General features: G+C 37.7%; 1 protein-coding gene across 5 annotated transcripts in view; it reads left to right on the forward strand.

The window, feature by feature from the left end:
* Nucleotides 1-18,188, forward strand: part of robo3 (roundabout, axon guidance receptor, homolog 3 (Drosophila)) — a 207,182-nt gene that overhangs the window by 24,813 nt on the left and 164,181 nt on the right. For 2 of the 5 annotated variants that reach the window (XM_051121294.1, XM_051121297.1), the window contains exon 1: nt 13,804-14,322. The exons of 1 other annotated variant lie outside the window; for it this stretch is intronic. In XM_051121294.1, coding sequence (XP_050977251.1) covers nt 14,166-14,322 — 157 coding nt within the window. In that variant the 5' untranslated portion in view covers nt 13,804-14,165. Of the gene's footprint in view, nt 1-13,803; nt 14,323-18,188 lie in introns of those variants that run through there. 2 more of the 5 variants (XM_051121293.1, XM_051121295.1) reach the window with 1 other exon arrangement.

Below are 18,188 nucleotides of genomic sequence, written 5' to 3' on the forward strand. Positions count from 1 at the left end.
AATCTAAGGTGTACTTGACACTCTCATATGTCATTGACCTGTAAATTGCTTTTGAAATCATTTTTGTCTGACTTTGGCGCTTGACCTTCCAACCAAATTTTACCCCTAGATTTTTCCTGTCCTCTTGCAGTAAAACAGTCTTCAATAAAACAGTTCCTCAGATCTGTAAGAAATATCATTATAACCCTGTCACTTCCTCTGAAAGTCGTTAGCCTCGGCCTCTGCGCTGTTTCCTAATAGCTTCAGTGTGAGAGATCTGAGAGAAGAGCCATGGCAGGTCTCAGTCTTTACCTGGAGGATGCCAGCGGGTGATGGAGTCCTACCAGCCGGTCCCTTCATTTGTTTAACTAATAAAAGAGCCTCTTGCTTCCCCTGTAATTGCCCCCAAACTTCAGCAGCCTGGGGTCCAGAGGGGTAGGTGGGCTTGAGGAGGATAAGCTTCATTCGAGAGGTTTGTTAAGCAGCTTGTACCCTCAGGAGACTAAGAGGGGCAGCAAAATGGACATCAGAGAGAGGGATGAAACAAAAGAGGGAGGCCTGGCTAGACAGGATGTACAAAATGTGCTTTTGTTTGGTCAATGTTTGTCATTTACAGGTATTTTAAAACCATATCTGAGTTTTTCAAATATAACAAAACCTAAAAGGAAAATTTTTTTTCTTGACTAAATATAAATGGTGTACACCAGGCGCTGGTATTTATTTAGTTGTTTCTTTGATGTGTGAAACTAAATTAAACTAAAAGCAAAGAAATATGGGCAAAAGCCCGAAGAGCACAAACAGTTTACCGAAATCACTGGAAGGCTTTTCATTGTCTGCAGAGCAACTTTTAATTTTCCACCATGTGATCACCGTGGACACAGTTAACCAAGCGAGCCCTTTTGCATTTGCATCTGGGAAGGAGGGAATGGAAAAAAATCAGCGAATTAAATTGAGTCGGAGAGGCTGAAGACGAGCAAACCTCATTGTCCCGTCCGTTAATCATTCACTCACCCCTCTGGCTTCAATAAAGGGTTATAAAAGAGTATAAAAGAACAATTTGGCCAGCCCAGCTGTGAATAGCCAGCCCATCAGATACATAATAGTTGAGTGACGGCCACCGTAATTTAGCGTGTGATCTCGGAAACGCCCCCCTCTACCTCAGTCTTTGTTTAACTCGTCCGGCAATGGGACTTTCTTCACTTGGCCAGATGGGCAAATCCATAATGCAGAGAAGGGTTTAGGAGAGCCCCCCCTTCCTCCTATCTCTTCATCTTTTTCTCAGCGTACCCCATTCGAGCTTCACAAACTGGCCCATTACGGGCCAACGGGGGCTCCCTCTCGGCTAATTAAGCGCAGCTTTGCTAGCGCTCTGCACAATGGGTTAGCGACCCCGCTGAAGCTCCAGCACCTGGGGATGCTACCTGTTACTCTACCCCTCCCGCCAGCCCTGCGGAGGGGACCCAGCTGTTGGGGACGGGCCCCTGGCCAGAGCTGACTGGTGATGCATGGTGTTCATATTACATTGTGCATACACTGTTTTTCTAACAGACGCGATGGGCGGTTTGATGTCTCTGTGTAGGGCGAACAATAGACAGGCGGGTTCCTCAACAATGAGGCTATGGATCTAATGCTGTCATAGTTTCATATACTCTCGGCATTTGGAATTGGTCTTTGTATAAGTAGTGGAATTTGTATGGGGGTTTGCATTTGCATTTGTAATGTTCTTGTTTAAGGAGTTTTTCAACTTTAGGCACTTTAAGGTTCTGTTCAATTTTCTTTGTTTATCTTTTCCGTTTTACTTTTTATTTACTTTTCAAACGCCTTTAATAATCAGATTTCATTTCTGACCCAGACTTTTCACTATAAAAATCTATAGTTCAAATATCATTTATTAAAAAAGGAAAATAATGATTATTTTTAAGTTGCACTGATTACAACAAGCAAACAAATAAACAGGTAAATAAATAATTAAAAGATAAAATATAATAAAATAAAATATATATTTTACATATTATGTCCCTCATGTTATAGTGGAATCTACACCTCTGCAAACCACCATTTTTTGTTGAACCAATATGTATGTATGTATTTATTTATATACTTACTTTACTTCATATCATTTTATTTTCATTACTTTTCAACGCCTTAAATAATAAGATTAAATTTCTGACCCAGACTTTTCACTATTTTTACTTTTATTCAAATACCAATTATTAAAAAGTAAAATAATTATAATTTTTAAGTTGAACTGATTACAACAAACAAACACATAAATAAAGTATAAAATAAAAAAAGATATTTTTTTATATAATAAAATGACATATTATGTCCCTTCTGTATGTCTCTCTGCGAACCACCAGTTTTTTTTTGTTGAGCCAGTATTTATTTATTTATTTTAGTTACGTTTCAACTTCCTTTAATAATCAAACTTAATTTCTGACCCACTTTGTACTATAAAAATCTTTAATTCAAATATCAGTTATTAAAAAGGTGAAATAATAATAATAAAAAAAAAAAAAACAATAAAAAAAAAAAAAAAATATATATATATATATATATTTTAATAATAATAATAATGTTTACATTGCACTGATTGCAACAAACAAACAAATAATAATAAAAAAGAAATAAAATAAATATCTATTTTTTAATAATAAAATTTGACACTATGTTCCTCATTTTATAATGGCTTCTCCACCTCTGTGAACCACCAGTTATGTATGTTTTTTTTTTTTTTTAATTATTATTTCTTTATTTACTTAAATAAATAATTGTCATTTTTACATTGCACTGATAACAACAAACAAACCAACAAAGTAAAATAATTTTTATTATAATATTTTTTTTTAATGAACCACTATTTATTTATTTACTTACTTACTTACCTTCATAAAAAAATAATAATTATAATTTTTACGTTGAACTGATTACAACAAACAAACAAACCAATAATTAAATTTGACATATTATGTCTCTCATGTTATAGCGGCGTCTCCATCTCTGCAAAGTTTGCCTTAGCAAGAAACAATAGAGTCAGAGATTCATGTTCATGACTTTCAGAAAAATTTTTGATTGTGTTTTCACTGTTTTGACATTGCACTGTTTTGACAAATTAAACCAGTGAAAGTGTGAAGGACATGTTTTAACAGAGCTTATTTTCAAAAAGTGCTTGTAGTTGAACAAACACCCTTTTATTTCAATGAGATTGATGGGCATGCATTTCACTCCCTTTTAAAACAAATCTAATTTAATGCTGACTTTTCAGTTCTCCGAATGCGATTGATCATCACCACAGACTTACAAACACAACAAACGAGATGGAATCTTTCACATGCGTGGAAGTGCTTTGTAAGGAATTGCTCAATGACAACAGCCGTTCCATCGGCAAATTGCCTCACGAATAAGTCGAAATTCTTCTCCGGGAGACTTGATCAGACTAGCATTGATTTTCCACAAGGTTAATTCACCTGCAGAGGTCTGTCCTTCTCAGCAAGCCTCCGAAAGGCATTTTTCCCAAAGCAAAGCCAATCACAGGACTCCTTTTCCCTTTCGCTTTGGAGCGAAAACAAATAGTTCATCTTTCCTCAACAGTCAATACAGAGCCCTCTTCTGTCGCGCCAGCCTTGATTGAGATGAACTCTCCTCTGCTCGAACTGAGATCCGCTGATTGTAGGAGAGCGAGGGGCTTTGCTAAGTACCTGTAAGGTCTTTCAGAATTGTGAATGCTAAAGCAGAATGCTCTGCTCAATTCAGAGCCTAGTTATTTGCTGATTTAAGCTCTAAGCTTCAGACGCAGACATGAGCCAGACATGGTCTGTAGGTTTTTTGAATTAGCACCTCATTTTAGACAGGGGCACTGCTCTATGCATATTTAAATGAGTGTTTAGCATTTTCACAAATGAGCTTTTTAGAAAAAAGGGGGGAATTAAAATAAAACGAAGGATTGAGGCGCAAAAAATTGGATGATAATGCAAATGTCTGAAAGGCATGAATCACAGGGGCGTGTTTTCCAAGCTAATATCCATGGGGTTACGGCTAATTGTGCCATTGTTGTGCGATTATGCTGAGTTTGCTTAGCGTTTATGGAGAGTTAAGTCTGTTGACTGAGGCACAGGGTTTGTTTGAGCTCTCTGCACCTTTGCCCTCAGTGTTCCCCAGGCCACCTAGCGGCGAATAGTCCCTTGGTACCCCAGCATATTGCTTCTGTCACCCCGACCTGCCTCCGTGACTTAATGTCCACAAAAGAGGAAATCAGGTTGTGTAGGCTCTCTTGTGAGGGAAACTCTACTGTGAAACCGTTTGTCAAGAAGCACAATTTATAAGCAATATATATATATATTTTGGACTGTTCATGTTTTTGATAAAACAAGGTGTTTGCTTTGTCAAGTTTATCTCAACAAAAAAAAAAATTAACCTTTAGGGAAGATCATATTGGTAAATCATAAATACAGTTGTACTCATAAGTACTCCTCGCAGAATATGCAAAATGTTAATAATTTTAACAAAATAAAGGGTGTGCCGACCCTGTGACCCTGTCACCCTCTTTCTGTCCCACTCACTTCCTGTCATATCTCCACTGTCCTTTCAAGAAAAATGCAAAAACACCCCAAAAAACCCCCCAAAAAAAACAATTAAGAGGGATCATGAAAATTGCATGTTATTTTTTATTTAGTACTGTCCTGAATAAGCTATTTCACATAGCAGTATGTACCCCATTAGACAAAATAATAACCATTTAGACAAAATAATAACCACGACTGTTTTTTACATTTATTAAAAATGACATCTGCATATTTGAACCCATTCCATTGGTTTTCCAGCAGCATCTGCATATTTGAACCCATTCCAAAAGTGAATGTATTATTTTGAGATCCATCTTTTCACCCTGTGGACAATTAAGGGACTCATACACAACTACAAAAGATGAAAACATTGTATGCGTATGTATGAGTTCCTCAGTTGTTCTCAGTGTGAAAAGATGGATCTCAAATATGCAGAAGATGCTGGAAAAACCAATAATGTGCAAGAGCTGGAGGATTTTTCTGAAGAACAGCATGCAGATGAACTGCTCAGGACAAATAAAGGAGTCATGAACAACTATTAGAAAAGCTAAAAAAAAAAAAAAGTTGTGGATCATCCAGGAAACGACACACAGTATTAAGATTCAAGGGTATGTAAACTTTTGAACGGAGTCATTTATATAAATTCAGTTATTATTTTGTCTTGTAGGGTATATATAAACATCTGTTATGTTAAATATTTTATTCAGGACTGTAATTATTTTGTTAAAATTATTAACATTTAGCATGTTCTGCAAGGGGTATGCCAATTTATGAGCACAATTGTGTGTTAAGGTGAGGTCACATTTAATATTCTTCAATGAATTTTTATAGCCGAAATCTAGTGATTTCAATAGGAATCCACATAATCGAGAATTTCCCCCTCAGATTCATCACTATGTTGAAAGTATTCCTTTTTTGTTCACAATATTTTGACAAAGTTGCATTGGTGTGACACTTTTAAAAATGTTTACTATAATATTAATGCATTATATTTTGGCTTTTTTTGTAATTGATTATATAAATCGCAATCTCTAGCTTCCACTAATTATCGTATGTGTGTTCACGAGAGAGTGGCGTTCCAGCAGATGACAGGACGTAGATGTTTATATTTCGATATAAGCCAAGAGGAGACTGGTTTTCCTTTGCTGTAAACAAAACTTAGTTCTCACGAGACTAGCATATACTTACTGGAGCTTAGGCTATGCCTACATCCTACATCATCCGCTGGAATGCCACTCTCTTGTGTCGCATGTACGATAGCTAGAAAAAGCTAGAAAGTACTGTTTATTAAGTTTTAAATATGGATATTTTTCTTACACAAACACATCAATTCACTTCAGAAGGCCTTTATTAACCCCTGGAGCTGTGTGGAGTACTTTTTATGGTGGATTCACTTTATTTTACTTCACAATCTTGATAATTCACTGCCATTATAAGGCTTGGACGAGCCAAGACATTTTTAAAATATAACTCCAATTGTATTCATCTGAAAGAAGAAAGTCATATACATCTAGGATGGCTTGAGGATGAATAAATAATGGGGACATTTTAATTTTGGGGTGAACATTTTTTCCTGACAGCAGTCATTTAATAATGATAATTACATAATTAAAAATATTTTTAATCAGTGCATAAGCAGCTCAGATTGATGAAGCAGGTTACATATGTGCTTGTCAACACAGTTGATAATTTTGAAGGGTCTGTAGAAGCAGAGGAACTGGTGAAGAACCTTTCCATGGTGAAGCATTCCCTCTCGAGACAATGAATGTTCTGCTCAAGCTGGACTGAGGAGGAAAGGCCCAATTATATCTCTTGGCATATGGACAGAGCAGCCTAATGATGAGGAAGACCAAATGCTTAGCCACCAAAGGTCAGAACCTGTTTGTGCCAGAGCCAAAAGACACCCAATTACAAAAAGGGTTTTTACCCTGCTGGAGCTTTTACATCCAGCTGTGGGGCCTGGTGGCTGCACCTGGATTCTGGGCTCCCCAAGATCACCAATCTGTCAGATGGTCCCACTTCATACAAAACCAGGTCCAACGCGTCATCCAAACCTCATGACAGGTCTGTAACATAAGCATCCCAGCAGAGAGCTATACCAGACCTGGGCACAGCTGCTTCAGACAGCCCTGGCACAGCTTGGCACGTTGGCGGTGATCTTTATTATCTTAGCTGGAGGTCTTTTGAGAGAATATGTCCCCCACGTCCACACCCCAGACCCACCAGACACATCTCTATATCTTTCACCACGAACAGGATGGCATGTGTCAGCTTGCTGTGTGTGTGCAAGCTCACATGTCAACATGACCACTGATTATTCTGCTCTTAAATCATGTGTATAACCTTCTGTTTTGCCACATGAATTATTTAGTATCTTCCTGTTTAGAAGAGAGATATAATATATGCTGAATGTAATGCGAATATTTGCCACCTTGGTGAAGTAGCTGATCCAACTATACCGTAATTGACATTTTTGCACTCAAAATTGCTACGTATGTTCTTATTAGGGCTGTCAATTAATGTGAAAATTTAGGGCAATAATGACTATTTTAACAATGTCCTTACTACCTTTCTGGGCCTTGACCGTGGCAGTTGCATTGCTGTCCATGCAGGGTCAGAAAGCTCTCAGATTTCATCAAAAATATAATTTGTGTTCCAAAGATGGTCTTACAAATTTGAAATGACATAAGGGTGAATTATCATTTTTGGGTTTCATTTGATTAGGTTTCATTTAATTTGATAGTTTAATCTGCATATCTAGTAATTTAAATTGTTTAAATTGTTAGTTGTATTGACAGTCCTAGTTCTTAGACATTCGAGACACAATGAAAAGAAGCAGCCTTAGAGTTCAGTGGGATCAATCGATGACAAAAAAACACAAATGAAAATCTCTGGCAGCTGACATCACAAAGAACAAGCCTAATAGTATTTTGAGAAAACAAAGCCTGCAATGCCTCTCTGCTCTTCCGGCGGTGTAAAGTTTTATCAATGAGGTGCCGGTCCATGTGTCTTTTAATTGAGTCCGACTGATTGCTCTGGAGTGCGCGCCGAGAGTGGAAGAATCTGTGGTAATGAGTCTTCGATTGTGACGGTGTCGAGCAGGTAAAGGGAAAACAGCGTTGTTGCCGTCTTGAGCGCGGTATCGATTTCTCTCCCAGAGCTCTCTAGTCGTGATGTGACTGTTAGGGGCCATTTTTAAAGGATTGTATAGGATTCCTGGGAGGGAGCAGAAAACTGATCACCCTCCCATCTTTAAAACAGCAAGGTGCCGCTGCTAACAGTGTGGTAAATGGCATTAAATAAAGTTCTTCTGCCTGCAGTGATGTGTTAAATGCAATGATGTCCTAATCCTGTGTTAGGGAGGATATTGCATTCATTAATACATATTCTGAGGAAGAACCAGAGGAGTTTTTCCTGCCTTTTCTTTTGGATATTGGTGCTTTGGACATTGAGTTCCCTAGTATGGACTTATTTTGAGATATAATACTCTAAATAGCCAAAAGTATGTGCACCCACCTATATGTAGGGTATTTTCAGGTTAATTGTAACATTTTTTCCTCAGTGGCAGCTGGCAACCTGATCTAATGATGAAAACATACCTGTGGGAACTTGCAAGACGTGAAGTACATACTGCCATGTACATTTTGTGACATATTCGATGTGAAATGTCCACTGAGTGGCGCTTAAAGAGTGTTCGCTTTTTCAGTTTCAGTACGTTTTATGCAATGTTGGTATTGTACGTGTCATCGCAGTTCTGACTTGAAATGTTCATTGAGTGGCACTAAAACTCTAATGCTCTGTGATGTTTTAAAAAAAATAACATACCATTTGCACTACACCTAAACCTGCTTGATAGTATGAACAAAAGCAAATGTGACGTAAAATCACAGTCACAAGCATGCCGCAGTCACAAGCATTGTTTTTTGATCTCTCATCTTTCTTTGAGTTATATTTTTCACAGGATTCGTACCCAAGGATTCCGCATCCTCAGTCCAATTCATTGCCGGTTGAGCTAACGAGCAAGCTTGTTACGTCTAGAAAGTGACGTATGGAGCTGTTATCATAACTGTGTACGAAAACGATTACAAGTGCTTGCCGTTTTACACCTCTAATGTTGATTTCTGTTTGAAACTGCAGTGATATGTTCTTATTGGTACGTACTTCGCATCTTGCGAAAAAGTTCACACAGGTATGTTTTCGTCATGAGATCAGGTAACTTTGTTCAGTATTCAATTTCCATAGCTAAAATACTTATTATATGAGGTGTGTGCATAGTTTTGGCTCTGTAGTTTGAGTCTTCATAGAGTTCGGAAACATTCAAAGGATATTCTGTCATTTTTTTTCTGTTGGATTGTAGCAACAGTTCACTTTTTATTGAGCTTCCTCTGTAAAATATGAATTTGTGGCACTATAAAATCTATTAGTACCCTTGAGAGAGAAATAACTCCCCATACTGGGGTCCTCTGAGGAGAAGATATGATCATAACAAGATCATTATGCTCTCTCTAACCAAAGGCACTTCATTTCTGGTGATTTTTTATTATTCATATTTTATGTTCCTTATAAATTGTTCAGCGCTGTTTGGTGTTGAAATGATTAAAGGTGTCTGTTCCTCATCGTTAACATTTAAAATTTCATGTATTATGGGTTGGGTTTGTTTGTTTGTTGAATGGCCATGCACATTGGCAGCATGTTAAAAGGATGAAACTGAAAATTCAGTGATCATGCAAGCTACGCTATTTTTTTAACTTCACACAGAGCTTTAAAGTTTGACACTGCAAAAGAATGACTACTGTATTGGTTTCATGCTTCTAAGAGAATTAGGTTATGGATAGCTAGTCATTTCCATAGCAACCACATTCAGCGCATATTGCATCTATTGACAAGCCGATAAGGTGTTTGTGGTGCATTCAGGGGAAAGTGCTGTGTAAGTGAATGGCTACATGCAGGATGGATCAAAGTTCATTAACATGAGAGTGACATTTGGCTCATGTAGGATCTATACATTTACTTACTTATTAAAGAGACAGCTCACCCAAAAATGAAAATTCTGTCACTAATCAAAAGGCTCTGCACGTTCACAGCGGAAGAATAAGGGTCTTATCTAGTGAGACGATTGGTCATTTTCTAAGAAAAATACAAATTTATATACTTTTTAACCACAAATGCTCGACTTGCACTAGCTCAACCTCATGCATTATGTAATCATGCATATGTGACGTAGGCAGAAGTACCAACACAGTGTTTACAAAGCGAATGTGCAAAGAAAGTCAAATGCCCTTTACAAAAAAAAGGTAAGAGAACGATGTCGGACGATTTTGAAGCTGGAGGAGAAAATGTGAGTTTTTTTGCCCTACCCTACCACGTGTGACTTTTCCATCATGATTACTCAATGCGAGAAGGTGTGCATTGCAGAGCTAGTGCAAGATGAGCATTTATGGTTAAAAAGTTGTGCTTTTGGCACCGATAGCCTTGAGGTTAGTGCACCGACATATGGCGTCCCGAGTTCGATTCCTGTCTCGAGGTCCTTTGCCGATCCTACTCCCCTCTATCTGCCCAGTACTTTCTTATCATCTCTCTACTGTCCTGTCTATTAAAGCCACAAAAGCCCAAAGAAAAGTTGTGCTTTTCCTAGAAAATGACAGTGCGTTTTGCTAGATAAGGCCATTATTCCTTGGCTGGGATTGTGTAGAGCCTTCAATTTGGACCTTCAATCCATTGATCCCCATTGAAGTCCACTATATGGAGAAATATCCGGTCATGTTTTCCTCAAAAACCTTAATTTCTTTGTGACTGAAGAAACTTCAACATCTTTAATGACATGGGGTTGAGTAAATTATCAGGGAATTTTCATTTACTTCTCCTTTAATTACTCACCCTCATGTCGTTCCAAACCCGTAAGACCTTCGTTCATCTTTGAAACACAAATTAAGATATTTTTGATGAAATCTGAGAGCTTTCTAGCCCTGTATAGACAGCAGTGCAACTACCCATGTTGAGTTTACCATGATAATGCCGTTGTATTATCTCTGCATTTCTCTTCTACTCTAGCTTGCTTCCTGTTCTAGTTGTCTAATACATCTGGCATTGTATATGACAAATATTGTTTACTCTTTGACAATTTGCCTTTGTTTTTCTTCTATAAGTCGCTTTGGAAGTGTCTGCTCAGTGCATAAATATTCAATATTTTTGATTAAAATAATCATTCAGCACCATGGGCTATATCAAAATACCATGGTATTACCATTACTGTGCAATAGTCTTACCACTGTACTTCTTGCAGTCTATGAAATCCCCCTTACTCTGTGAAGATTGGCACCCCGTGTTGAAGCCTTTGGCACAGCTTCCCCATGAATACAAAACATCGCTGACAGAAACGGGGGCTGGGCTGAAAACTTCCTCTCCGAAGTGCTCGATGGGGGTCGTCACGCTAACTTTGTACCGTGGACGTGTCCCTTTGTCTCGCGTCGAACAGGGGAAGGGCCGCACTAATGGGCAGCACACTGATCCTGTCAAGCGGCGTATCCATAGCACATGAGTCCAGCGAGACCGCATTCACATACATACATGCATGTACACGCAACAATTCCAGCGCCCTCCTGCTGAGTGTTGTGTGGACATGCACAAAAGCTTTTTCTCACAGGATGACACCGCTTAGTCCCATGCATATGGTGATGTGTGCAAGAAAACAGATGGAGGAAATAGATGGTGTCCTTTTTTTAAGTGTGTGGATAAAACATCATTTGATTCTCAATCTGACAGTTGCTTTCAAAGGAGGCATCTGTTGTTTTTAAAGATCAAGAACACAGAAAATGCAAACTGTACGTATTTTTAACTGTAAAAGTTGTACTTGTTTGTGCATTAGTCACTTCCACAATGTTAGGGTGGCTGTGAGGGTGTTCACAGTGTTTTTTAGTCCATTGCTGGGTGGTTGCAAAGTCAGATGTCAGATGTCTACCCAAGTCTCTATGGTGCATAAATCTGACTCGGATCCCATCTTCCATGTAATTCTATGGGACTTATTCTGGAGATAAACCAATAATCAGTTTATATTTTTTAGTATATTTCTTTGTATTTTTTAAACGTATGTATTACAAAGTTTAAATTGTTTTAAATACAATATTTTTTATTTTATTATTTTTTTATTTAATGTCTAATTGACATTGGAAAATTCAGTGTTTGGCAGGGAAGTGTTGTCTTATAAATAAAGTAAAATTCCACGTTTTGTGGGGAAGCGTTGCCTCACGAATAACAGAAAATTACGTGTTTGCCAGGGAACTGTTATCTCACAAATAACGAAAAGGGAAGCGTTGTTTCACAAATAATGTAAAATCGTAAGAACTTTGTTCGTCTTTGAGGCATTGTCTCATAAACAACAGAAAATTTGGTGTTTGGCGGGAAAGGGTTGTTTAAAAAATGTTGGAAAATTCCATGTTTGGCAGGGAAGCGTTGTCTCATAAACAATGCAAAATTGTGTGTTTGGCGGGGAAGCGTTGTCTCACAAATAACGAAAAATTCCATGTTTGGCAGAAAAACATTGTCTCACAAATAATGGAAAATTCCACGTTTGGCGAGGAAGCATTGTCTCACAAATAACAGAAAATTACGTGTTTGGCAGGGAAGCGTTGTTTCACAAATAATGGAAAATCGTAAGAGTTTTGTTCGTCTTTGAGGCATTGTCTCATAAACAACAGAAAATTTGGTGTTTGGCAGGAAAGCGTTTAAAAAATGTTGGAAAATTCCATGTTTGGCCGGGAAGCGTTGTCTCATAAACAATACAAAATTCCATGTTTGGCGGGGAAGCATTGTCTCACAAATAATGGAAAATTACGTGTTTGGCGGGGAAGCGCTGTCTAATAAATAACGGAAAATTATGTGTTTGGCAGGGAAGGATTTTCCCATAAATAACAGGAAACTTCGTGTTTGGCAGGGAAGCGTTGTCTCACAAATAACGGAAAATGACGTGTTTGCCGGGAAAGCATTGTCTCAAAATTAACAGAAAATTCCGTATTTGGCAGAAAAGCATTGTTCCACCAATAATAGAAAACTCCACACTTGGCGGGAAAGTGCTGTCTAATAAATAACAAAAAAATTCTGTGTTTGGCGGATAAGTGTTGTCTCACAAATAACGGAAACTTGTGTGTTTGTAGGTAAGTGTCATCTAATAGATAACGGAAAATTCTGTGTATGGCGGGAAGAGTTCAAATAGTTTTTCTACTTCTACTACTATTACTACTTCTGGTCATAATCAATATAATAGAAATAAACTATACATTGTATGTTTTTTTTTATAGATATTGACCAAAAGCTGATTTAAAAGAATAATTAAAAAGCTGGTTCTGTGTATAATGGACACCTAAAAACAGCCTCTACTGATAAAACTTCACAACCGTTTTATCATTTTTTTCAACCGTTTTATCATCTACTATGTGAAAACTGCATGTCTGAATAGCACATCTCTCCCAAACAAGCCGCAGCATTTTAGGCATCGTTCATTTGAAGATGTATGCTTCAGAAACAAGTTTAATACTTGCTATTAGGGGTTTGTTCAAATCTCTGCTCCTAAATACTGAACAAGCGCCAGTAACTACAAATCGACTGAAGAAATTGCCACAGACTGGATTCATAAAACTGGCAACAGAACAAAAAAAACATCTCCGCTGATTCCAACTGTTACCCAGAACAACACTTCAGAAAAAATATCCTCTTTTAGGATTTCCAACACACAGCCGAGCCCTCTGAGATTCCTCTAAGTGGAATTGGTGGAAGAAGTCTATTACTATAGGAGCACATCACAGTGTGAGATCACAGTGGGCTGCTTGTTGTGAAAAGACAATGTAGCAGTAATTGACACATCAGCTTTTGCCATATTGCCAGACGGCTGGAGTTTTTGCTGTATCATGTTTGTTTGTTTGCGCCTGCGTCTGCGGGAATACACGCACATGTATATGTATCCGCCGGCGGGACGGTGTATCGTCCTGTTTATGTATGCCTCCAGGGATGATTATTAATCCAATAATTAAACATTTATTGCCAACAGCACCTGCTCTCCCTTCTTTCGCTGACCCCTGGGGACTCAATCACACCATCGCAGGAAGCCAGAGGATAGGAAGAGGGGAGGGAGGGCTGAGGGAGGAGGGAGAGAGCGAGACGGAGCGAGGGATAGTGGGAGGGGTGGGGAAAAAGAGCAGCGATTCGGGAGGGTCATCAGATAGCCAGATTCTTTCACACCAGCGAGGTGTTATTGTGCAGAAGGACAAACGTGTGTGAAGTTATGTGACTCCAGAACAAAGGACAAAAGACCAGGACGAATCCAACACGTTCCACAAGAGAAGAACAACAGAAGGATGAAAGAGGGGTGCCCCCCTTCATTGAGACATCCCTCCCGGCGCTGACAACTAATGAGAAAAGTTCTTCTTCTGCCTGAATGGACTTTTATTTTCAACACCTGATTGTTTCCAGTAGGACTGAATTGAGGAAATAAGACTTTGTAGAGCGAGGAACTCTAACATCTACTCTCAGCTTCACTCTGAGAACGAGAGGACTGTCAAACACGTTACAGGAGAGACAGAAGAGCACATAAAAAAGGAAGAGGGGCCGCGTCCCTCCGCAGCTACAGCAGAGATGCTGCGATACCTGATAAAGACGCTTCTACAGATGAATCTGTTCACCGATACCATCCGCGATGCCACCAACGGAACCGACCTGTTCTTCAACATCTCCTCCATCCCGTCGTTCAACTCATCTCTGCTGGACTGGGCTAACTTCACTGGTCTCAATGGTAAGGTCTATATTTTTCTTCAGTGTTTAACTGTAGAGCTAAAAGAGTTATAATAATGACAGCAACACAGGCTGTATACTTAACAGTTTAGAATTTTGGTTAATGCTATATTATACATAAATAACATTATATATTTAAATATATATATTGCAAAAAGTGGTAAGCTGCAGTTGTTACTTTATAGAGATATTTCTACCAGATTTAAAGTAGTTTTGGTGGTATAAATATATGTATTTAGGTCAATTCAGCAATAATAAACAATATTTTGATGTGAAAAAATATACATTTATATGTATTTATGTAAGTATATGTGTGTGTGTAAAATCTAAATATATACTGAAGCATTAAACAATGTTAAAAAAAACTTTTTTCAGTGAAAAAATGTAAAAAAAAAAAATGCTAGGAAAGTTGCTTATTGTTAGTTTGTGTTAAATTGAACTTTCTTGTAAAGATCTTGTTGTAATATATATATATATATATATATATATATATACATACACACATACACATATATATATATTCTAAAATATAACTCAGTATGAGATTGCTGTATTTTGTATCACCGTGCATTTGAGATCTTTAGTTTCTCCGATCGTTTTGAAAAAAGTTTGTTTTATGTTGTATAGGTTATGAATGTGTATTAAATAAGTAGTGTTTTTGCTTAGATATAATCTCATACTTGTGATTTTTGTTTCTCATAACTCTTATTTTAGAATGAATGTGCTTTCTAGACATTTATTGAGCATTTTAGAAGCAAATTTGATTTCAATAGACCTACAGCATATTACACCAGAAAGTTATCAGATGAGAATTTGGGCTTGAAACGATTGATTCGATTAAATGAATTTGTCTAAACCTTCATGGTCTTTAGTTTCTGAAGCACAATCAGCCAAACACACTCAGTGTGGCTCAATATTGATGGGATGCTTAACTTAATTTTCTAATCAATTGAGCATGGATCCAGCTGAAGATCTGCACGGAATATTAAATAAGAAGAGTATTGAATCCCTCAAACTGTTCTGACCAGCAGTGCCTGGGCGATCTGATTTGAAAAGTCCTGTTATCCCCTATAGAAGCTTTCTATAGGTGAATGATGTGGTGAATCTGGATGTGGATGCATTTTTTCCATTGTCACCAAGTGTGTGAGAGTGTCTTTAAGCAGTGTGTGTAATGGGAATCTCCCGCTGTGGAGTTCTGCTCAGTGGAGGTAATGACAGAGAGCTGAGTGAGTGAGTGAGTGAGTGAGTATGTGTTAAGGTAATTAGGAGGAGGTTTTTTACCTTGATGCCCATTTAATGAGCTTTCATGCATGTGGCAGTGTTGAGATCAATAGCACATACTTCCTAAACACACGCCTCCATTCATACTTGTCACACTCACGGTTATTTTCTCAATCTTTCAAACTCTCTTTCTGTGCTGACAGACTGACTCATTCACTTACTATCATCTTACATGCTGCTGTTCCATCAACTCTCATTCTCATGCCTGTCTTTTGTTAAGAACATCTGAGTTGCCTTTCCTTTCCTTTCCTTTCCTTTCCTTTCCTTTCCTTTCCTTTCTTCAATCTATCTATCTATCTATCTATCTATCTATCTATCTATCTGTCTGTCTGTCTGTCTGTCTCTGCTCTTTCTTTCTATTCATCCATCCATCTTTTGTTTTATTTTTATTTTTCTTTCTTTCTTTCTTTCTTTCTTTCTTTCTTTCTTTCTTTTTCTTATTTTCTTTCTTTCTTTCTTATTTCCATTATTCATCTGTCTGCTATCCATCCATCTCCTCTTTCTTTCTTTCTTTCTTTCTTTCTTTCTTTCTTTCCATTATTCATCTGTCTTCTATCCATCCATCTCCTCTTTCTTTCTTTCTTTCTTTCTTTCTTTCTTTCTTTCTTTCTTTCTTTCTATTCATCCTTTTTTATTTCAATCCATTTCTTTCTTTCTCTCTTTCTTTTTTCTTCTTTCCATTATTCATCTGTCTTCTATCCATCCATCCATCCCTTTCTTTCTTTCTTTCCATCATTCATCCTCCTTTCTTTTTCTTTCTAACATCCATCCATCCATCCATCCATCATCCATGCATCCATCATTCATCTTTCTCTGCCTGTGTCTTTCTTTCTTTTTCTTCTTTCCATTATTCATCTGTCTTCTATCATCCATCCATCCATCCATCCATATCCTTCTTTCTTTCTTTCTTTCTTTCTTTCTTTCTTTCTTTTTCTTCTTTCCATTATTCATCTGTCTTCCATCCATCCATCCATCCATCCATCCATCCATCCATTCATCCATCCATCCATCCATCTTTCTTTTTTCTATTCATTTATCCATTATTCAACTTTCAGTTTCTGTCTTTCTTTTTCTTTTTTGCTTTCTTTTTTCTTTCTTTCTTTCTTTCTTTCATTCTTTCTTTCCATTATTCTGTCTTTTTTCTTTTTTCTATATAATTCTATATTTTCTATCCTATAGAATATATCCTATAGAATATGTCCATTCATCCATCCATCCATCCATCTATCTATCATTCAGCTTTCTTTTTTCTTTCTTTCTTTCTTTCTTTCTTTCATCCTTCTTTCTTTTTCTTCTATCCATCCATCATCCATGCATCCATTATTCTTTTTCTTCCTTATTTCTTTCCTTCATTCTTTTATTTACTTCCTTTCATCATTCTTTCCTTCTTTCCCTCATCTTTTCTTCCTTCATCCTCCCATCTCTCTCTTTTGTCTTTTTTTTGTCCCTCTCTCTTTCATGTTATCTGTGTGACTCTTACACTCCTCTTCATATCCTGATGGTTAACTTAATGTGCTCTAGACTCCCTGCTCCGTTTCAATGTACAGTTTTACTCACAGCTGCTTTGTAGAAAGAGAGTGAGAGAGAAAGAGAGATTGACCAAGAGAGAAGAAAAGAAAGAGTAGTTTTTCTTCCTAGAGATGGTCATGTAGGAGGTAAATTTGCTTTTGAAAAGTACCTCTGAAAAGAAGCTTATCACAGCTTGCGTTATCTGATTTAGTGAGCAATGATAATACTGAGACTGTAGCACCATTGAGACCTCTGCTCCCTCTGCGCTTGTGTCTGTGTGAGTTAGTGTGTGTGTGAGACAGAAAGAAAGAGGGAGAGGGAGTTTGGATGCTACATGATCAAAACCAGTACTCCCCCTGTCCTTTTCCCCAAACACTGCCAACACTGCACTGATTGAAAGCACAAAACACACTCGAACACACACTGCCCAGCTCTGGGCAGCACCTCTCCATCTGCTGACAGATATGAATTTGAATTTTGCATCATGCTGTGTATGTATTTGGTCTCCCGTGTGTATGTTTTGAGCCTTTCTGAATATACTGTCATTGTGTAAATACATTTTGCACTGTATTACTTAGCATTTTTAGTATGAATTTTGCATTAGAGTTGATTCTAAATTGGGTAAAATGAATATAGAAGTTGATCTAACAGCTTCAGGAAGCGCTTTGTGTTTATGTGCGAGTTTCTGGATACTTGTGTGTGTACATGACTAAATCAAGAGATGTGAGAGTCTGAAACCTGATACTGCTGTTCTATCTGTGTTTTTCATATCCGTGCTGAAAACCAGTAATTTTGTCCACTGCATTCACCAATACGATGTGCTGATTTCTATGAAATGAGTACTCAGCCGGCTGCCAGCCCTCTAAACTAATCGAAGACGGGGGGAAAATCAATAGCGCCGGATAACTAATCCAGGAAGTAATGGTGAATTCACATAGATAGAGTCTATAGGACTCTTGTAGTAATGCATAGCTGACCAATGTGTGTGCATCTGGCTGATATGATTTATGAATATGGTGCAAAAAGTTCATTTCCGTTAGCTGTTGTTGCATTTCCCTCATCTTATGGGTCTTTGAC

This window comes from Labeo rohita, chromosome 10 (genome assembly GCF_022985175.1).
Source record: "Labeo rohita strain BAU-BD-2019 chromosome 10, IGBB_LRoh.1.0, whole genome shotgun sequence".
NCBI lineage: Eukaryota > Metazoa > Chordata > Actinopteri > Cypriniformes > Cyprinidae > Labeo > Labeo rohita.